The following is a 22597-nucleotide window of genomic DNA, read 5'->3' on the forward strand; positions in this document are numbered from 1 at the left end:
AGGATGTAGAGAAAAGGGAACCCTTGTACACTGTTGGTGGGAATGTAAATTGGTTCAGCCACTACATAAAACTGTGTGGAGGTTCCTCAAAAAACTAAAAATAGAATTATCATATGATCCAGCAATTACACCCCTAAGTATATATCCAAAGAAAACAAAACATTAATTCAAAAAGATACATGAACCCCAATGTTCACAGCATTATTTACAATTGCCAAGATATGAAAGCAAGCTAAGTGTCCATCAACAGATGAATGGATAAAGAAGTAGTGGTGTACAATGTTCACTGCAGCTCTGTTTACAAGAGCCAGGACATGGAAGCAACCTAAGTGTCCACTGACAGATGAATGGATAAAGAAGATGTGGCACATACATACAATGGAATATTACTCAGCCATAAAAAGAAACAAAATTGAGTTATGTGTAGTGGGGTGGATGGACCTAGAGTCTGTCATACAGAGTGAAGTAAGTCAGAAAGAGAAAAACAAATACCGTATGCTAACACATATATATGGAATCTTAAAAAAAAAAGGTTCTGAAGAACCTAGGGGCAGGATAGGAATAAAGACACATGTAGAGAATGGACTTGAGGACACGGGAGCCGGAAGGGTAAGCTGGGACAAAGTGAGAGAGGGGCATGGACATATATACACTACCAAATGTAAAACAGATAGCTAGTGGGAAGCAGCCACATAGCACAGGGAGATCAGCTCACTGCTTTGTGACCACCTAGAGGGGTGGAATAGGGAGGGTGGGAGGAAGACACAAGAGGGAGGGGATATGGGGATATATGTATATGTATAGCTGATTCACTTTGTTATACAGCAGAAACTAACACACCATTGTAAAGCAATTATACTCCAATAAAGGTGTTAAAAAAAAAAGTAGTGGTGTACACACACACACACACACACACACACACACACTGGAATGCTACTCAGCCATTAAAAAAGCAACTTTGACATTTGCGACAACATGGATGGACTTGGACGGTATTGTGCTTAGTGAAATAAGTCAGACAGAGAAAAACAAATACTGTATAATATCACTGTAGAATCTAAAAAATAAAACAAATGTGAATTGAACAAAAAAGAAATAGGGGCTTCCCTGGTGGCACAGTGGTTGGGAGTCTGCCTGCTGATGCAGGGGACACGGGTTCGTGCCCCGGTCCGGGAGGATTCCACATGCCGCGGAGCGGCTGGGCCCGTGGGCCATGGCCGCTGGGCCTGCGCATCCAGAGCCTGTGCTCCGCAGCGGGAGAGGCCGCAGCGGTGAGAGGCCCGCATACCGAAAAAAAAAAAGAAATAGACTCACAGACACAGAAAACAAACTAGTGGTTATCAGTGGGGATAAGGAAGGAGGGAGGGGCAAGATAGGGATAGGGATTAAGAGGTACAAACTACTATGTACAAGGATATATTGTACAGCACAGGGAACATAGTCAATATTTTATAATAACTATAAATGGAGTATAACTTTTAAAAATTGTGAATCATTATGTTTTACACCTGAAACTTAGGTTATATTGTAAATCAACTATACGTCAATAAAAAAAATAAAAATTAAACATTAAAACAATAAAGGTAATTTTTAAAATCCATGGTACAAAAAAAAAGGGCCTATTTCTTTTTATTGCTGGGTAGTATTCCATTGTACAAATGGAATGCAACAGTTTTATCGCACAAGACTAATTTATTGTCTAAAAACATAGAGGTTTCTGCCCCTGATTTCTTCTTTTCCTGTCACGTAGGAATTTTTTAGGGTTCCTTTTTCTCCTATATCTGCCAATCTTTTTTCCTAAACTAGGGGGGAAATTAGCAAACTTGCCTAGTTTGTTGAATAATAGGAAATGTGACTGCGTATGGTAAAACTTAACCACCCACTAATATCAGAACAGCACACAAAACACAGAAGACCTAGGAAGAGATAGTTTATATTCACAAGTCTTACATCTATTGTCTTTTACTGAATGGCTAAGATTAATTTCTCAGATTGAGAATTGCTCCTTCTGCAACACGTAAATGTATGACTGGAAATGCCCAAACATATGAACTTCTGACCATGTTAACGTCTAACTCTATTTCTGATTTAATGGCGTTGGACTACCTCTCACTTTGAAAGCTTAGGAGGAGGTGTCCCTGAGAAATAGGAGAAAACAGGGGAACTATAAAAGATTGTCAAATATACGCAGAAATAAGAAGAAGATAAGATGCTGTTCCCAAGACGACCATTCCATATGAGGCAAAATCTATAAAGATGATCTCTGTTTAAGTGGTTAAAAAAACAGGGGATGGAGATAACAATCACTTAAACAAATAAATGAAGAGTTACAACCGTAACAAACACTACAATAAAAGAGGCATGGGAAGCAGCCGCATAGCACAGGGAGATCAGCTCAGTGCTTTGTGACCACCTAGAGGGGTGGGATAGGGAGGGTGGGAGGGAGGGAGACGCGAGAGGGAAGACATATGGGAACATATGTATATGTATAACTGATTCACTTTGTTATAAAGCAGAAACTAACACACCATTGTAAAGCAATTATACTCCAATAAAGATGTAAAAAAAAAAAAAAAAAGGCATGCTGTGCTACAAACGCCTACATTAAGGGGATGTGACCTCGGCAGGAAGGTCAGCAAAGGCTTTCTTGGGCTGAGACCCGAAGGATCTACAGGAGATAAAACCAGGAGCACAGATCAGGGGTGGAGAACAGCAGGTGGAAAGGCCCTGTGGTGGGGGTCCATGGAGCCCTGGGGAACTGAAGGGAAGCCAGTGCGTCCGGAATCCCCATGCAAGAGGGAAACTGGGCTGAGAAAGGGCTTGAGGGAAGCAGGGACCAGATCATGCAGACTGTGGTCTGTATACTGTGAGCAGTGGGAACATATGAAGGGTTTCAAGCCAGGAAAGGGACGGGGTCAGCTCTGGGCTGCTCTAGGGCTCCCAAAGAGAGCACCCTCATCTCACAGGATAGAACGCGGGGAACTGTCTTTCACCACACACAGGCCTTGTCTCCAAGAGGATGCAGAAAATGCGCTCACATCTCCTGGACTGAAGCTAAGAGAAAAGCAGGTACTTTCAAAGGAAAATGATCCAAATGAAAGGGACAAGGAAGGAGAGACAGGGTGGACAAAGAGCGTGTTAGGAAAAGAAAACACCCTACATTCTACGTTAAGTCTGCCGCCAGCTCCTAGGAGAGCTTTGTACAAGCACACATACAATGACGTCACATGATTCTCCTGTATAAACTGAGAAGACATCACCGCTGGACAGCCAGTCTTCACATTTCCTCACCCTGAGGAAGAGGAAACAGAGTGGCGTCATGGAAAACTATTATTTGACACATATACAGTATTATTCTCTTTGATTATGATGATGAACCTCAGAATCAGGAGATGTAGGCTCCAGAATCAGGGTTTGAGCACCAGTTCAAAGTAACTCTTTCCACATACATCCTTAGAAATCATTCTCTCTCTCCAACCCCCAATTTCCTCTTTTGTAAAGTAGGAAAAATGGATAAAACAGGATGATCAAGGACAATGTTTTAGAAAAATATAAAACAAAATCTAAATATAAGTAATTATTACTAGAAAAATTATTTCATATAATATCAAGCTCCTAATATGGCAGCCTCTATTATGTGTCAGGCTCAGTCCCAAGAAGTTTATATACACTAATGTATATAAACCTCTTAACAACTCAGTGAGGTGTTTCCTATTATCCCACTGAAGTCTAAGGAGTCCCAAACACACACCATAATTCGTCTCTGCCCTTCACTTTCAAGCGTGGTAAGAAAGGAGTAGAGAAAATACAAGAGAGTTCTTCACTCCAGCTTTAGGAAAGCACAAGATAAATGGTCCCAAAATAAAGACTGTGTGAGAGAATGACTCAGTGAATCTGATTTCTAGAAGGACTAGGAGTTAGAAAAGGACTATGACTTGACCCAAGAAAGGCAGACCTAACTCTATTTCCATTTCATGAATAGTAAGGAACTCCTATTAACAGAGATTTTTAATACTCCTTCTAACTCTGTAATTTCTCTATGTTTTGATATTTTCACATATCTGCTTTCCTGAGATTATTTATAAGTCAACTCTACCGCTAACAAGACACATTAAAAGAGCCTTGGCTAGGCCTTCCCTGGTGGCACAGTGGTTGAGAGTTCGCCTGCCGATGCAGGGGACACGGGTTCGTGCCCTGGTCCAGGAAGATCCCACATGCCACGAAGCGGCTGGGCCCGTGAGCCATGGCTGCTGAGCCTGCGCGTCCGGAGCCTGTGCTCCGCAACGGGTGAGGCCACAACAGTGAGAGGCCCGTGTACTGCAAAAAAAAAAAAAAGGGCCTTGGCTTTTTTTGCCTTGATACAGGGAAGTACAGAGATGCTGATCAACTCCTGCATTGTGGTCTAAGAGAAAGAAAGCCAGGAAGAAAAACTGGAAATGGCAGAGAGCAAGGGGACAGCACAGGGGAGTAGCTAACAGTAATGACAACAGCGTGACATCACTGACCCGGGCAGTCCAACCTCAGGGCCAGTGCTCTTAGCCTCTACACTGTAATGCCCGCACATATGCAAACCCAACAGGATGCACAAAAATTTGCCACAGAGAAGAGGGCCAGGGTTGGAATACTTACAGAGGACTACTTTATCAACAGATTAGACACAGCCGAAAAATTATTTAAACTAAAGACAGAACAAAAGAAATTATCCAGAGCGGAGTCCAGAGATTCAAAGAAATGAAACATATAAATATTTTTGTTAAAAAATATTTAAATATCTCCAGAAGGAGATACTGAATAATAGAAAGAATGGGGAGGGGGGCAATATTCAACATGATAGTTGGTGAGAATTTTCCAAAGTTACTGAAAGACACCAATCCTCAAATCCAGAAAGGCCAAAATGCCTAAGCACAACAGATTGGGGAAAAAAAGAAAAAAAATCAGAGAAAGGACTGTCATAATGAAATGTAGAATACCAAAAGAACACAAAAAAGAAGATATTATGAGGAGCCAGAGAGAAAAGACAGATCACCTAAAAAGAAAATGCAGACAGACAGAGTACTCCCAGAGGAAAGGAGAACCACTGGGGCACAGCAAGGAGCTCCCAGCAGTGGGGACCCCGCAGATGCAGCCTGACTATCTCCTCCAAGGACGGCCACAAGAATACCTTCCATCCCACATGCTCTTCAATGCAATGTGACTTTGATACTCCGTTCATCAAGAGGCAGGGCCTATGTCCTCTCACACTGAAACTGGGTGGGCTTTTATGACTGTTTCAACCAACACATGGGGCCAACCTAAGGTAATATGACTTCTAAGCCTCGGTCATTAAAAGGTTTTGCAGGGTCTCCTTTTGTTGCCGGAATATTCACTCTTGAATCCTTTAGCTACCCTGAGGCTGCCATGCTGTGAGGAAACCCAAAATAGCCCACGTAGAGAGGCCAGAGGACAGGCCCTGAGACTATACAGAGCAAGAGGAAAAGAAGGAAGAGAATGGGAGAGGAGGTCAGGAGAAAGGAAGAGAGCTATATCTGACCAGCCCAGAGCTGCTTCAGACCCTTATGATCCAGCTCCAGTCACTATCTGATTGAAACAGCATAAGAAACCCTTAGCTCAAACCATCTATCCAAATGCTCCGCAAAGATCTTACCCACAGAAAGTGTAGGAAATGCTAAAATGACTGGTGTTGTTTTCAAAGTCGCTACATTTTTGGGTGACCTGTTACACAGCAACAGATAATTGGGACATCGAAACTGCCAACTGGCAGCCCTCTGGGTATTGGGTGAGAGTGACAAGAATCAGTTTCACAGGATGAGGTCATCCAAGAATTTCTAGCATCTAAACACATTATACACACTTAACACTGGATATATGTGAAATACAAAAAGCTTTCTTAATTGCAGCTGCCAATGTAATTAGTGCTCAAAATAATCATCCTGTTTTATTTACTTTTTCAGGTGCCATGCCTCCTGGAACTACTGTATAAAAATTAAGAAAATTACAGTGAAAATTGGAGGTGTTAACTTCAAACATGCATTACACTCATCATATGTTAACCAAGCAAATCGAGCATGAAATTTAAAAATGAACTCACCCCCTTTCCTCCTGACTTTTGGTCAAATGGTACCATGGTGATTTGTTTGGAATCCCGTTGATATGTACAGTAGTGCTTCACCCAGGAAGTTCCAAAATGACCTGCAAGGTAATATTCCCCATAAAACATCTCTACACGTCCACTGCATGCTGGAAAAACACACAACCAGTAACTCACAATGCTCACCTATCCTTAAACTGTTTCTAGGGGCGATATACTCTCCCATACCAGCTAGACGTAAACAGGCAGAAATCTGATTCCACAAGCTGGAAATGGAACCGACCCAGGGCTTTCCCCAAGGACCAAGGAACACTGCTTGCCACTAAATGCTGCATCCGATGGGTCTTAAAATATAAGGGAAGTAGAGGTTCCCTGGGGAAATTAATTCACTTTCCCATATGATCAATCTCCATCTGAAGTTTCCTTTCTCTCCCCTGACAGGAGTAAAATGACTGAGAAGGAACACAGAAAAGCTCCTCAAAGTGCTTGTCACTGTTCCCATCTGGTGCGATGGCTTCATGCTTCCCACACAGCTGTTCTGCGACCATGTGCACACACGTACAGGGGTTCTGACCTACTTCCAAACCCCTAATTTTTACTTTAGCAGAACTCAAGAAGATCTGAAAAGCAGACAAGGAAAACCCAGAGACACCAGACATGTGGAACAGAAGTAACTGTAAATGCTCAAATGTAATCTAAGGAGTTTGTCCCTCAAAATTATCCCTCAGGAAAGAGGCAGATGCCCTACAGACGAATTCTGACAGTATCTGATTTTATCAGGTGTCTGGCCAATTACCTTATTTCAAACAACAAAGTACTGTTAGAGAAAGAAGGCCTGATTGGCATTATTAGCCTGCAAGGACCTCAATCAATACGAGTTCTGGATGCTTATAGACATCACATAGCAGATATGATTAAAAAACAATAGTGATAACATGAAAACAGATTTAGCAGACACTTAATAATTATTTTTCAGGGTGTGAATGCCCATTGCAAGTGTTGGATGTCACTTAGTATACTTAAAAAGCAACAGAGTGTCTACCCTGGAGCATCAAGGACAAATGAAAACACCAACCATTCAACTGTGTTTCTGTGGCTTAGGGAATAAATTCCAGTGACAGCACAACACAAAGATTTCAAAAGTGCTGTATCTTGGACACTTTGAGCATCATAATAAACAAGGACAGTAATGGATTTAGCCTAATGAACAAAATGGGAACTCAAAAGGCCATACTGACAGTAGAAAGATGGATGGACAGACAGATGAAAGAAAGAGAGAGAGAGAGAGAGAGAGAGAGAGAGAGAGAAAGAAAGAAAGGAAGGGAGGGAGGGAGGAAGGAAGGAAAGGAGAGAAGGAGGGAGGTAGAAAGCGGGAGGACGCTTCCTTACAGCACACTGAAAGGCAACTAATAAATGTGGGGGGAGTGGCAGAGCTGCAAAATCACCATTTTGCGACCATCACAGTAAAGGTCAGCCCAGGCCAGGATTGTCAATGGATGCTAACTCCATGGAGGCAAAGTCTGATGAGGGAAGGGCACGGTCTTAAGGTATCCGCCCCACAGACCGCTTATCAGTTACAAGGGAAACATAGTGACAGCACAGTGGGGAAAACAGAAAGTACCTTGACTGGGTGATCAAAATCAACAAGACCACGGAGGGCAGAGGAACATCCTTTGCTCCGGATGTGGCACCCGGGAAAAACACAGCATTACTTATGTAGGATTTGACCAGGGATGCATGACCTGAATCTAATCATGAGGAAACATCAGACACACCCACAATGAACAAATTCTATACAAGAACTGGCCGATATTCCTCAAAAACGTCAATGTCATCAGAGGAACTGTTCTAGGGTAAAGGAGACTAAAGTTGTCATATGGCAACTAAATGCTATATAAGCTCCTGTACTGGAGGAAAACAAAATGCTCTATAAGGGCATCACTGGGACAACTGACAAAATGGGAATATGAAATATTGTTTAGATGAAATATCTTATCAATGTTAAATTTCCTGGATATGTAACTGTGGTTACATAAACGAACGTTTTGAGAAAATACACACTGAAGCCAAGAAGCATGGTATATGCAACCTGTTCTCAAATGGTTCAGAAAAAATTATAGTGTGTGTGTGTGTGTGTGTGTGTGTGACTGTGATATGCACACACACCCATACAGAGAGAGAAAGAATGATCTAACTGGAAAAATGGTAAAAATTCGTGAATCTGGGTAAAAGTCATATGGTCGTTCTTTATACTATTCTTGCAACTTTCTGTAAGTTTGAAACTACTTCAAAATAATGTTACAAAAACTTCCAAATTAAAAAAAAAAAAGCTGTATTCTAATGATATGCTCTGGACCACTGTATTGGAGAATCAAAATATGGTTCTAATGATAATCAAGACATTAATGTTGAAAAAACACATGAAGTGTTTGAATAAAATTGTACAATGTCATGTGAGTGCTTATACTGACTTTACACGTAAGTGACCAATGTTAATAAATTAAGTATTATAAGTGGACACTGAATTGTATTTTTATAGTCTTAAAAATTTTTATTTTCAAATTGACTTAAAACTTTTGGGGATGGTCTTCTCATTGGGCAAAGAAGATATGACCATATCTTCAGGTATAACACACAACTAAAGTAGCTTCTGTTTTTTACAAGCCTTAACAGGCTCATACCTGCAAGAATAAGGGACATAAAACTCTCATCACAACTGATGATCCAACCTCCAACCCCATTACTACACCTCTGTCACCAGGGAACAATTTTAAGTCCAAGGAAATTTTTGAGTAATCACTAAATAGAATAATCACTGAAACTGAGTGTTTTGTTCCATTAGGAAGCAGATAGGAGTGAAGATATTTAACTAATCCTAAATCAACAGTGCCCAGCCAGAAAGCACAGGTGCGAGACTACAAGAAGAGCTACCCATTAAGGAAAAACCATGCACTTTCTTTAATCTCTAGCACCGCACGCATGAATTAAGTCTGGGAGTGCAACAGCCCAGTGCACGAATCTGAGTCATCGTTGTAAACTCTGGGTTAGCAGCACCTGGCATTTCTTTCCTTGATGTCGTATGGGCAAGTCAATGGCTCTCCTTCCTGGCTCTTGAAGTGAGCTTTTGTTTCTACTTTTCATAAAATTTAAGTGTTGGAATGACAGGGGTTGAGGAGAAGAGAGAAAGGGCCTAAGTCATGATTGTTTGGGCCTTGCTGAAACAAGTCTCAAACGAAAACAAAATCACCAACTATTAAGTCTACCGAAGGATATGACAATAAGGTCCAGCCAGCCAGACCTTTCCAAGGCCTCTACACAAGGGTATGGTATATAAAGCTACACTGAAGGTACAGGAACCTCAAGAGTAGAGTGACACCAGGGAGAGAAGGGGCACCGCAGTGCCTCAATGAATTCCAGGTTGCAAGGAAATTCCCAGTTACAAAGGAAACATAACACATCACTGGGAGGTAGACAAGACCTGGTGGACAGCATCTCTGCCCTAGGAAACCTAACTATAAAATCACTCTCCTTCATCGAAATACGTACTCCAGGCCAGGCACTACTGGATACACCCCCCAGCTCCTGGGAAAAGGGCAAGAGTACACCCACACCGCTGGCCGATCCAGCACTCACGTTTCTCCTGGACGTAGAGGTACCCTTCCATGGTGTAGGGACTGATGGTCTTGTGCTCGAGGGGATTCTCTTTCATCTTCTTCATCAGGGATTCCACTTCTGACCTGGTGCCTTCAAAGCGATTTCTTGTCTAGGATGAAAGGAATTTTATTCAAATCAAAGAAATGAAACCCTGTTCCCATCTCTAGCACTTCAGAACATCAACCTACAGAATTCTTAGATCTAAAACCAGGTAAGGAACATTCAGCCATCTAGGAATCAGGCAAAAATGTTCCCTTTTAAGAAATATACTTTGGCCTTAAAGCCCTATGTCAGAATGACTCTCAAACTCTAGGGACCATCAAAATCACCTGGGGAACGGCAGGAAATGCAAATGACCAGTTCTCACCCTGAAAGATAAGTTTAGCGCCTCTCAACCCAGACATGCGCATTTTTAACAAGCATCCCAGGCCACTCTGACTCGGACGGTCCACAGCAGGGCGCGCCCTCCACCTCCCTCCAGGACAGAGATGCTCTTCCTCCAGCTGTTTGCTGATGGCTCCCTCCTCGAATGGAGCTGCTTCACTTAAGGTTACCCCTCCCCCAGGGCACCCTGCACCCAGCAACTAGGCGAAGCCAGGGGCCAAAGGGGGAGGGTCAAGGGACCATCCCAGCTCCAGGGGGCCCAGGGCATCGGCTGAGTCCTCACCACTCAGCTTCTCCTCCGGCAGGGCCTGCTGCCCTCACTCTGTCACAGGTGCTTCTGCCAACACTGCCTCCTGGGGACCTGCTCTGCATAAATCTCCACTTCAGAGTCTGCCTTCTGAGGGACCCGGCCCAAGGGAAGCCACGCTTTGTGACAGCTCATCCAAGACCCTGCAAACGCCTGTTCTCTGAGGCACTGCAGAGAACCATGAGGGGGCAAGCTCAGGCTTCTTCAAGCATGCAGTCCAACCCGCACAGACACACTTGGGTTTATTTGGGCTCAGGATCATCCAGAGACAAAGACAACATGCAGATTAAAGTGGCCCCATCACACAGGGAAGAAGGGGGTTTGAGCCCCAGTGACCGCTAACCAGAGCCCTCAGCAGGATTCCGTGCACGCAAAGGTCCTGCTGCTTACAATCTGGGAAAGGAGATTGGGAGTAAGGCGCACCTACTTGGATCTCCTGGCAGCCTCACTGAGAGTTGAACAACAGCACACCCTTTGAGCCCAAGGCCAGCACGTGTACCCCATCCCCATCCCCTGAACACACACACTCTATGGTTTTATGGGGCCAGGCGGCTAGATGCACAGAGGGAGGCTAGGCTGGGTGGGGCTGGGACTTCCACTGCCAAAGGAAATCCTGATTCTGGCCCTACAGATTTAAAACATAAGCAGCAGCAGCATTTCCGAGAACATAAAAATAGTGCTTTGAAATAATGGAGGAGAGGATGATGCTCTAACCTGGGACCATCCAGCACCCTAGAAATGCCTGACCCCCACTGCCCTTTGAACCCAAGCAAGACCCACCCTCTCCACCTGCATCTCAGTCCATTTAAGTGATCTGTATGCAACCAGACCCATATTTTGTTTTTCCTTCCCTTAGCGAGGGAACGGAAGCCTGTCCCCTCGCCTACTCACGTTCTGTATGCTGATAGTCAACTGCGTCTTGAAGTCGTTGAAGTCCTTGGCCAGTTCATAACCATGGTGATAGAAAGTGAAGAGTCCTTGTAGGAATGCCAGTAGCTGTAATGAAGGCAGAAGGGCAAACTTAACATAGGCAGGTTCAAAAGGTACTATGGAGCTGTATCTGAGTTCCCAGCCCCGGTTTGAAAGTCTAGAATAAGGTAATAATAATGGCTATCGTTTACTGAGCACTTCTTACATGCCAGGCACTGTAACTTCATATGCCCTGTGTCTCACTGAATATTCATAACAGCCTATGAAATGAATACTGCTATCATCTCCAACTTATCAGTAAGGAAGCAGATTCAAAGAGGTTAACTAACTTGCCCAAAAAACACACAGTAAGTGGCAGCCAGGATTTGAAACCAGGCCTCCTGGCACCAACATCCAAGCTCTTCCCCTGTGAAGCCTCATCACCTCCTAAGAAAATCACTTCTTCAGAAGCTGAAGACCAGGGCTCCCACTCAGTCTCCTTCTAGTATATTCATAATATCAGGTTATCACGCAGAAGGGTGTGTTTATGTTGATAACCAACAAGGAAGGGAGAAAAGGAAGCTGGTGTGTCCTGAGTCTGCAGTCTAACAGGCAAAGTCAAATCAAAGAAAATCACCCAGATCAGATTTCAGCTCAAGCATGTTTCTGTACTTTCCAGAAGCTCTCCAGAAGTAAACACTCTGGACTCCTTTATTAAAATAATCTCATGTTCCCACATTTTCACTTAGGTGGTTTCCCTAAATTCTCACTTAAAGTGTCACAGCCTAAAAGGTAAGCCCATTCCTTGTTTAGTCTTGTCTTTAGTGAAGAGTGAAAACATCTGTTCACTACAATTCTCACAACATGCCTTCATATACTTAAAAACCATTAACGTCCCCACCCTGAGCCCCTGTCAGCCTTCACTTCTCCAAGCTAAATAAACGTTCCTGCCGTCTCTCCTCCCAGTGCCCATATGTAAACCTCACCGTTGTTATGCTTCCCTGGCCCCTTCCCAAGCTCTACATATCCTGTCTCAGTCCCAAATCTCAACCTGAAGACAGGATTACAGTTAAAGCCTGAACAAGGTTCAGAAGAACCAGAACCTCACCTCCATCACAAGCCCAGTTCTACTACATTTGGAGACCAGCCCCATTCTAACTTCTCAATGTCAACTCACACCGTCTGAGTTGTCCCCTCTGACCTGCCTCAAATACCTGTTAACCAAGACACAGCTGCACCACTTTATATTGTTGTGTTTAATCTTCTAGTCCTTAAATGAACATACCTTTACTTATTAAACACAATCTCACTTTGTTTCACCTACTCTCCTTTTTTGAGCAGCAGCCCTAATAATGAGAGTAAAGGAAACTCTCACACTTTGCTTGTGGCAGGAACGGTAAGCACCGAGGTATATACTGACCTGTCTTCAGACAAAGCCACATGCCCAGCCCACTTTATCAAAGAGCTCTGCACTGGAAAGTCAGGCAAAACCCCAGCTTATAACAATGTGATCCCTTGACTTCCTGCTGCCATTGTCCCTTGAACATCTGTTCCCTTAGATCCTTACAGGAGGAGAGGAACAGGCACTGCTGGGTCCTCTGGCTATAAAAACATCTAGAGGCACCATATATACACCCTTCACCTAAATTAAGGAATGGGTGGTAAGCCACAGAGAGTCACCAAAGACTAATAATGAACTCTTTTCTTCAAAGATGACCAAAGTCTTTGCAAAGTCCTCTATGTAAAATACATTTTTGAGAACGTGGCCCACACTTTTCCTTCTAAATGGCTCCAGTAATGGAGAAGAAGGAGCTCTTATGCCAAACCTAGTGCCAGTATTCACAAGGACAACAGTCCTTTCTTATCTCTTCCCTCCCTGTTGTCCTTGAAGGCTGCGCCCCATCACTTTTCCAGGGCACTGAGTCACCCTCTAGTGGAGAATAATGCAGAAGATAAGCAGCTGATTCTCGAGTCATCCCTTCTATTAATGCTGATTTATGCTGCACTTACAGTCAACAGGGCCTCTCTTACTGAGGGTAATTAACTATCTCAGACAGCTTGCTAAGATGCCACCTGGGTATACACACAAGCACTCCAAAGGCAGAGAGCTGCCAATGTTTATTTTGGTTTTCACTTCCTCTGGTATCATGGCTGATTGTCCATTTTTTCTACAGGAAATGATGCCTTCGGTATTGTTATCTTTGGGCCACTTCCTTCCTTCTCCCCTCACAGCATCTTTCGTCCCCTCCCCTACCTCCCACACACTGTATGAATCTTTGAACCTATGACCCCAAGGGAAATGAAAGTCCACTGCTCAGGGAGCTGGGCACGGCCCACAGAAGGACCCCCGAGATGCAAGGATTTGTCTGCCTCAAAGAAATGGTTCTACTCACACACACAGAGGAAGCGCCTGCTGTAGCCTCACCTGGTTATCAGGTAAGAGAAGCCAGCACGTCCACCCAGGCTCCTCCCTGGACAGCCAGACGTGCAATCACAGCATGACAAAGCAAATGCCAGAGGAAGACCCTCACAACCCTCCTCTGCCTTCTGCCCCTTCCTTGTTTTCCTCTGAGAATAACTGTAAGAAAATTTATTCCTATTTCCTAGCTGATAACACAGATTTTTTAAAAAATAATAAACAAAAATGTAACTGCGTTATTCGTGATGGTTACAACCTTCTGGACTACGTGATAAATTTAAGGTTTTTTCCATTTATAGAATAGAGCTACTGTTTTGGGTTGAATTTTTTCCCCCAAACCCAAAAGATACAAAGTCCTAAACCCTGGTATTTCAGAATGTGATTTTATGTGGAAACAGGGTCTGTACAGAGATAATCAAGTTAAAATGAATCCATTAGGCCCTAATCAAAAATGACTGGTGTCCTTAGAAAGGGGGGAAATTTGGACACAGTAACAAACACAGAGAGAAGATAGTCCTGTGAAAATGAGGAACTGAAGTGAGGCATCTATAAAACAAGGAATGACAGATACTGCTGGGAAACCACCAGAAGCTAGGAAGAGGAAAGGAAGGATTTTTCCTTACAGGTTTCAGGGGCAGCAGGGCCATGCTGACCTTGATCTCAGACCTTTAGCCTCTAGAACTATGAGACAATACATTTCTGTTGTTCTGAGGCACCCAGTTTGTGGTACTTTGTGACAGCATCCCTAGCAGAAGAATACAGCTACCAAGAACCATTCATTCACACTGACGAAGAGAAGGGCAGCCAGTAAAGGGATGAAAAGCTGGGCTGGGTAAGCCAGGTAACTCCCTTCAACTTGTCTTTAACCTGTTACTGCAGTGGATTACGGTAGAGATTGAGATCATCTATGTAATGGGCTTAATTAGCACAGGCGTGCTGGCAGGGGCTGCTCAGCAAGAAGGACAGAATCAGACCGATGTGTCAGAAAAGGCACTGTGCTGACAGGGTCAGGACAGGATGCCACTGACCAAAGCGAAAGAATGACAAGCTGCAATGGGGCGGAAGCCGTGAGAAGGGACAGGAAGGCACAGCACCAAGAAATACTCTGGAGGCGAAATTCAGAGGCTGTGGAGCGTGACGAACGTAGAGCGTGAGCTCTCTGCCGCAGTAGGTAACCTTCAATTAGGAAAACTCAGGCAACAGACGGAATATGGCTTCACCTTCATGAAGCCAGTCGTGTCATTATCTACGATCCCAATCTCCAGAACATTTAGTACCTCAACAAGAAAATTAAGGTTTCCAGGGCCCACAAAAATATACGGTTTAGATCCCAGAGTCTGATTTTTCTTCTTTAGCATACTAAAATTTTGTTTCTTTTTCTGAAGGTCAATAACTTCCGGCACTTGAAGTTACTTTCTAAGAAACAAATGAACATAGTTGATGTACATGGAGGTTCCTTGAATGGCTGGAAGATTCCCTTGACTGCAACCAACTCAACACATGAATATGCACACCAGGCACCCCAACAATTTAGTTCAATCGATTTTTTTGCTTGTTTCCTTTCCGCCCTTAAGTAGTCAAATGCTGTTTCATAGAGATTAAGAGTCAGACCACTACAGCTCTGCTATTTACTAGGTGTGACCTTGCAGAAGCAAATAAATGTGCTTCCATTTCTTTATCTGAAAACAAAAACAGTACCTACCCTCAGAGATGATATAAGGATTGAATGACATAATGTGGTAAAGCACTTATTACTCACACAGAACATGACAGAGTTTCAGCTGATATCATCGACCGTTATTTCACGTTCTTCTTTTGTACAATCTAGGCCAGCGGCTTAAACTTTAATGTGCAGCAGAATCGCCTGGAAGGCTTACAAAAAAATAGATGACTGGGCCCTACCCACAAATTTCAGGTGTGGGGTAGAGCCTGAGAATTTGTATTTCTATGACTTTGAGAACCAGTGATCTGGTCAGTAGCTTTTTCATTGTGTGACTCTCTTCTCCCTACCCACAGCTCCAGCCACTCACCTGCCTATCAACTGGTGTGCTCAGAAACAAGAACTTCTATAGAAAAGTGAAGGTCACACATCTACATCCAACCTCTCCGCCAACTCATTTAACTTAACTCAGGACAAGCTCCTACCACTTTCTCTTCACTCTAACATGAGACCAGACCTTTTTTTCATTAGCTCTCCAGGTGCCTCACTTTATGACTTCAAAAACATCTGCAAACCACAATGGTTCTCTACTTTTTAAATCCCTCTGGTACATCCATCCTATGCATGCTGGCACTGAACTGCTTGCTACCTTGGCTAGCTCTTTACCATAGACACTGATTCCCCAAGGAGACTGTGAGCTCCTCAGACAGAGCAGCTGGGTCATCAGCATTTTCTATGCTATTCAGAAAATAAATGCTTTTACATTTACCAAGACTATATTAAACCAAGTAGGCCCTGTTAATACTGGCACTTGACTCATTTGCTCACTTGAGGAGACCCTGGGTGGCCAAAATTGATATATTCCTCTACTTCAGAATAAAAAATAATCGCTAACTGGGTCCTAATAAGCAATTATATAATAACTGGGTGTTACTTAGGTTAGCTCTATTCTAAGCATCTTACCTGAATAAACTCAGGTAATCCTCCTAACATCTTTATAAAAGTGGTATTATTATACCTATTTCACAGAGGGGAAAACTAAGGCTCAAAAAATAACTTCCCCCAGAATGCGTAGCTGGAAAATGGCTGAGCTGGGACTTAAATGCAGGCAGTCTGGTTCTAGAGCCCTTGACGATGATGCTACACTGCCTCTCAAAAAACCTAAGACACTGATATACTACGGTAGCATGCCAGGAAACAGAAGGATAAATCTTTATAGATTTCTTTAAAAAAAAAAAAAAAAAAGAGGAGGAAGAAAGGTAGGAGGAGGATACGGTGGGGGAGGAGGAGAGGAAAGCCCACCTAGATGAGCAGAGTCAACCAGCTGAGCCCAGCCTAGACTAGATGAACCCCACAGATGTGTAAGAAATAAACGTCTGTTGTTGTATAAGGTTTTATGGTTATCTGTTAGTCAGCAAAAGCTAACAGATATGATATCTGATTCACTCTATGGAGACATCAAAATGGACACACAAAAAAACAACTCAAAAATAGGATGGGTCAATTAAAATGCAACTCATCAAAATCAGGTATTTATAGAATAATATCGAACAAAGTATACATAAAGATTATGAGAATCACACTGGTTTTTTTTCCTCTAGAAGTTCTAGTAAAAGCAAGTGAAAAGGCCAAAGGCTAATTCTTCATGACAGCATTTGAATTCCTGCTCCAGCCACGAGAGAGATGAGACTTTCTTTTAGTCAACCTGTGACTGAATGGCTAGTTTTAACACCTCTGGGCCCCAAGCAGGGAAATCAACAAGCTTGCTTTCTCTGACAGATGGCTTTCCCCATCTCACAGACCCTGCAGAAAGATGTGGATTTTGACCTGAGATCTTGGCAGAGATCATTGCTGGAAAGGAAGCTGGCTCTAAAGTTTCCCTTATTCAGATAAGACTGAGGTAATTAATAGCTTTGAAGAATCTGCCAGATGACATGGCTGGGAGTAGACTCCCAAGATCAAAATAGCTCCAGCAAAGTAAAAGATGGACGCAACAAATTCCAAGGCCAAATGGAGTCTTAAAACTACCAGTAAGTCTATGTGCCTAAAAAGCATCCCCAAAGTTTATAAATTAGAAACAGGGCACAGAACATTCTTGACCAAAAAGAGCAGTCACTTTCTTTCAATTTCTTATAGTTTTGTTATTTGCTTAAGAAAATCACTTTTTTTTTTTTTTTTTTTTGCGGTATGCGGGCCTCTCACTGTTGTGGCCTCTCCCGTTGCGGAGCACAGGCTCTGGACGCGCAGGCTCCGCGGCATGTGGGATCCTCCCGGACCGGGGCACGAACCCGTGTCCCCTGCATCGGCAGGCGGACTCTCAACCACTGCGCCACCAGGGAAGCCCCGAAAATCACTTTCTTAAATCTAGGTAGGTAATCTCATTTGTATAGAGACCCCAGGCTTGGGTCTAGATCAGAGGTTGCATTCAGCTGAAAAATTCAAGATCTGCAAGAGTTTTAAATTGAGGCCCACATGCTTATTTGGTGTTTCCATGGATTCTGAACACTAGTGCCACAGAGGGGTAGAGCAATACCACATCTGCACAAAACCACAACCACACTGGGGTGGCCTAAGCTACAGCCAGACGTGTCCCCACATTGCAACCCTTCACGCCCAATGGAACATTCTGTCCAAGTCCAAATCCCATCACGATTCACTCAGAACGATCTCCATGCTGCTTGGTTATAACAAACTTAGAGTGAGAAATTGCTTTATATCGCATCTTTTAATACATGCCTGGGATAAGGAGGGGCTTTGAACTTAGGAGGCAAAAAGAGAATGGTTTCCTTGGGTTACTGCTACACTTGCGTTACTTGAAGAAGAGAAGAAGCAGGGAAGGAAGGAGGAAAGTTAAGGTGTCATCACTATTGTTTGGCAAGATGAAAACTCCTCCCCTCCCCTACTTTGACTTGGAAACCAATCAGCACAACGCAAGGTAGCTAGAGGATGGAACCATTGCTGAATGCTCTACACCCATGTCTGTGGTTGTACTGGGAAGAACCCAGGGTAGCCAGTTGACCAAGCACTGTTACTAGCAGAAGGCACAGCATCAGAGCTGGTCAATCTCTTCATTAACAACTTAGAGCATTTCGTCATCTAGGTAGTTGGAATGAGGGGTGGGGGATGAAAGTCTGGGTACACAGTGAAACCTTGAGCATCTACTTACAGGCTCCACGAACTCAAACATCTTTCTCTCTTGGACTTCTTGCACCTTGAAGACATACTCCAGGGATACTTCATAGAAATGCTGCCGGACCAGGTCCACTTGGCTGTCTGCCTACAAACAAGATGGAATTTCAGAGAAAAATCAGGTCACTATCTGAGGAGAGAATTCAGCAAGCAGGCAAAAAAAATCTCTGGAGATGGTTTTTAAAAACAAATCCAGTAGCATGAAGCAGAAATAAGAACAATGATCATGGTTACCCGAGCACTAATTTTGTGCCAGGAACCATGCCCATAAAGCTGTACATCAGGGCTTCCCTGGTGGCGCAGTGGTTGGGAGTCCGCCTGCCGATACAGGGGACACGGGTTCGTGCCCCAGTCCGGGAGGGTCCCACGTGCCACGGAGTGGCTGGGCCTGTGGGCCATGGCCGCTGGGCCTGCGCATCCGGAGCCTGTGCTCCGCAAATGGGAGAGGCCACAGCAGTGAGAGGTCTGCGTACCGCAAAAAAAGAAAAAAAAAAAGCTGTACATCATTACCTTATTCAATCTTCATTATACTTTCAGTTATTTAACCCTCATTACGTTCCTAAAAAGAAGATATCCTTACCCGTAATTTACAGGCAGTAAATGAAATCTGCTAACGTTAAGGAACCTGACCTAGTTGGTACGAGGCAGAGCTGGGATTTCTGTCCTGGCTGATCTGCCTGCAAGACCCCTGCACATTCCTAAACCACTAGACTCTACCGCCTCCCCACACCCTAGGCCGACCTAAGTTCCATGCAAGACAGATTTTTAAAGAGAAAAAGAAAACATGCAGGGCCATCCTCCTCCCATCCTTCTAAATGAACAAAACAACCTGATATGGGGCAGAGGACCTCAGAAAAGAACATTTTCACACGGTCGCACATACCTTCTTTGGACGAGGATGAACTATTAGTTTACCCCAAGCAGAGTAATTACATTGCTGCCTCGGAACCTCACCTCCCTCTCTGTACAGGTGTGTGGGCTGTAAAGGTCCACACCTGGCTACAATTAAGCCACTGATTTGGGATCCAGAACCCAGGGGAGAAAATGAGCATGTGTGGAGTAGCAAGATGCTGTGCTGGGAAGTACCTTAACTCTCACTATAAAGCTCTTACCCTTTCCACTCTTTTCTTTAGAAATGAAGTATGTCATTCGATAACATACTTTACAAAGACAAAGCCCCCAAAGGAGTATTTCTTTCAGTGTTCCTTTGTCAAGATTCCTGCAGAACGAAACTGGGACAGACCTTTTACTTCATTACACCAAATATGGTATTGCTAACCTGACATCTTAAGGAGCTGGCCAATCATTCATTCATTCATTCATGGAGTTCACAGCATGATGAGGAAAAGAGATAATTAAATAATCATGTAAATAAAAAGAAAATGACAAACTCTGGAAAAGCACAAGGTGCCATGAAACAACCCAAAAGACTCCATTCAAGTCTCCTGCTAGCAACTTCCTCGCGGGGCAACTTCCATATTAATATGCAGAAGGCAGTCCCCTAAGTAACAGCTGCACAAAACCAAAATGAAGGGCTAAGCCTGGGGGCATCACCTAAGCCTCCAAGCAGGAGAGCTGATGTCTGAGCACTGACAGAGCTTTATTTGGAGACCACGTTTCTGAAAGTGCTTGCACCACGCCCCCTGCCAGGTGTAGCCGGTGGACCAGTGCCTGACACACCTTCCACCTGGGCTCCTGCCGGCTAAGGCCCGTTAAGTCCCTGTAGTCCTTCATTTCTCATAGTGTAAATCCAACACACTTACACCTAGGGACGCATCTATTTCCCTGACCTCCCCCACGCCCCCGATACATCCTCTCTGCTTGGGCTTGCCAAGTGAGACACAACAGAAATAAAAGTCATTCGGAAAAGCTGCAAGTTAGGCAGGGCTGGAGGAGCCAGGAGCAAAGTCCTCTGAGAAGAAGAGCAGAGCCCAGCGTCAGTGAGAGAGCCAGGAGAGCAACAATCTGGGTGGGAGTTGCAGTTCTATCATCTTCTAGCCGGTGGGACCCGCTCTAGTCACTTATCCTCTCCGGGTCTCTTCCCCACACCTGAAGGCTGGAGATGTTGTGATCTGCCCTTGCTCTGAGTAGAGCTGTTTCAAAGAGAAAATGAGCTAAAGGATGTGGACATTTGAAAACCAGGAAGTGTTCTGTGCACACTGGGGGTTATCACCAGGGACATCAGAGCAGATGGGCTGTAATCCCTGCTCCTACCCTAAGCCAGCCATACCTTCTCTGGGCAGTTCCAACCCTCTCTTCACCGGCCTCCCTGCTTTCTGTCTCTGCTCCCGCAATCCAGCCTCCACCCAGCAGCCAGAATACCTTTCCTAAAATCTCCATCAGCTGTTCTCACAGCTCCTTCAACACCTCCCCCTGGCCTGAAGACCCTGAGGAACCGGCCCAGCCCTCCTTCCCTACCCCTCTCCCACTGAGCTCCAGCTGGGGCTCCTAGCTACCCTCCGACACTCCGAACTCTTTCTTGCCATGCAATCTTTGCACTTGCTGTTCCTTCTGCCTGAAAACCTCTTCCCCTAGATAAATATTCAATTTTTTTAAACTTTAATGCACAGTAAGAAATACCTCTTACATTATGACCCAATAAACAAACATTTATAATTAGGTGCAACATACTTTCATATTTTTCACTCTAGTCTAGCCTATTCTATGTCATGACCCAGTAACTCAGATCTTATGACACACCCATAATTTAAAGAACATTGTCCTAGCTTTTCACCCAGCTTGCTCTTTCTCTTCATTCTGGTCTCAATTCAAATGTCACCTCTTTAGAGAAGCCTACAATGACGTTATTTTAGGTATGTTACCCCAGGGAGTCTCTATCCTATCTCCCAATTTATTTCCTTATCACTACATGAAATTCTTACTTATTTCTCTCTCTTTTCATGTATTGCCTACTAGAATATAAAGTTGATAACAGCAAAGGCCTTGCCTCACTTTTCCATTCCAGATCCCGAACAGGGCCTGGCCCACAGCAAACATTCAACTGATGCTTGAGGAATAAATGAATTGATCTCTGTGTGGCCCAGCACTGAGAAAAAAAGCATAACAATGCATTTCCAGAGGAAAAGGAAGATGAAATCCCAAGTGGAATGGTAGGTTGCTCCTGCCAATGCCCCTCTCATATGCGCCATAGAATTTACCACATCCTTAGCTCCTCTTGTGATGGAATCAGAAGCCAGATTCCAACCCCTGGGCAGGCAGTTCCTCTGCCCTGTTACTTAAGAAGCTGTCAATCTACCAGCTTGTCCAAGACCCACCAACCATTCCGTGCTTCTTGGAAAAGAAAAATTCTCCTAGACTGTAGGTTCCGATCATTCATTTCACTCCGCACAACACACCCAACTCCTGAACGGACTTTCACAGAAGCGTCCAAGGACAAAGAAATAATTTGTCCAAGGAATGATTTATTATCTTTGAAGCCAGCTTCTGAGCCACTGAAGAAAACACTGGCTTTTAAAAAGTCTTCCACTAGATGGCAGTGTCACTCCACATCGCTGCCCAGTCATTTCAGCCACCAGAGGTCCAGGATGGGCTAGAATTTACAAGTATTCATTCAGGCCTGCAATCAGGGAATAATTCTGGCTCATCAAAGGAAGTAGCTTCCGTTAAATGTGTAGTAGGTGATTCATAATATTGTTAAAAGTTGATCTTTTAATAAATGTAAGGAAAATCATCACTAAATAGCTGGAAGACCTTGAGTAAATCACGTAACCTCTGCAAGGAACTCAGGTCCTGCATGCGAAATTCTAAGAGGTTTAACCAGAGGATCACCAAGGTCCCTCCCGCTCTCCAATTCCCTTAGCTTGACACTCGCATTGAATAACAATGGCTGGCAGGCAGCCCAGCAACATCCTTCCCCACAAGATGGCCAGAGAAGAGCTTACTGGGTTAAGGGAAACGGCTCCAGAGTCAGGAGCCAAGGTTCCAATCCTTGCTGACTAGCTATAGGCAGGCTATTTAAACATCTCT

The 22597-nt window shown here is 43.9% G+C and overlaps 1 protein-coding gene across 5 annotated transcripts in view; it reads right to left on the reverse strand.

Annotated features, from left to right (window-relative positions):
• Positions 1-22597, reverse strand: part of ARHGAP26 (Rho GTPase activating protein 26) — a 483828-nt gene that overhangs the window by 329684 nt on the left and 131547 nt on the right. For all 5 annotated transcript variants that reach the window (XR_003427757.1, XM_027081740.1, XM_027081743.1 and 2 more), the window contains exons 6-9: positions 18588-18698; positions 11325-11429; positions 9722-9851; positions 6089-6189 (exon numbers count right to left, since the gene is read on the reverse strand). Coding sequence is in view for 4 of the 5 variants with exons in the window: in XM_027081740.1 (XP_026937541.1) it covers positions 6089-6189; positions 9722-9851; positions 11325-11429; positions 18588-18698 (447 nt within the window). In the remaining variant the exon portion in view is untranslated. The remainder of the gene's footprint in view (positions 1-6088; positions 6190-9721; positions 9852-11324; positions 11430-18587; positions 18699-22597) is intronic.

Source organism: Aethalodelphis obliquidens, unplaced genomic scaffold (assembly GCF_003676395.1).
Source record: "Aethalodelphis obliquidens isolate GAN/ISIS:26980383/991018 unplaced genomic scaffold, ASM367639v1 scaffold45, whole genome shotgun sequence".
Lineage (NCBI taxonomy): Eukaryota > Metazoa > Chordata > Mammalia > Artiodactyla > Delphinidae > Aethalodelphis > Aethalodelphis obliquidens.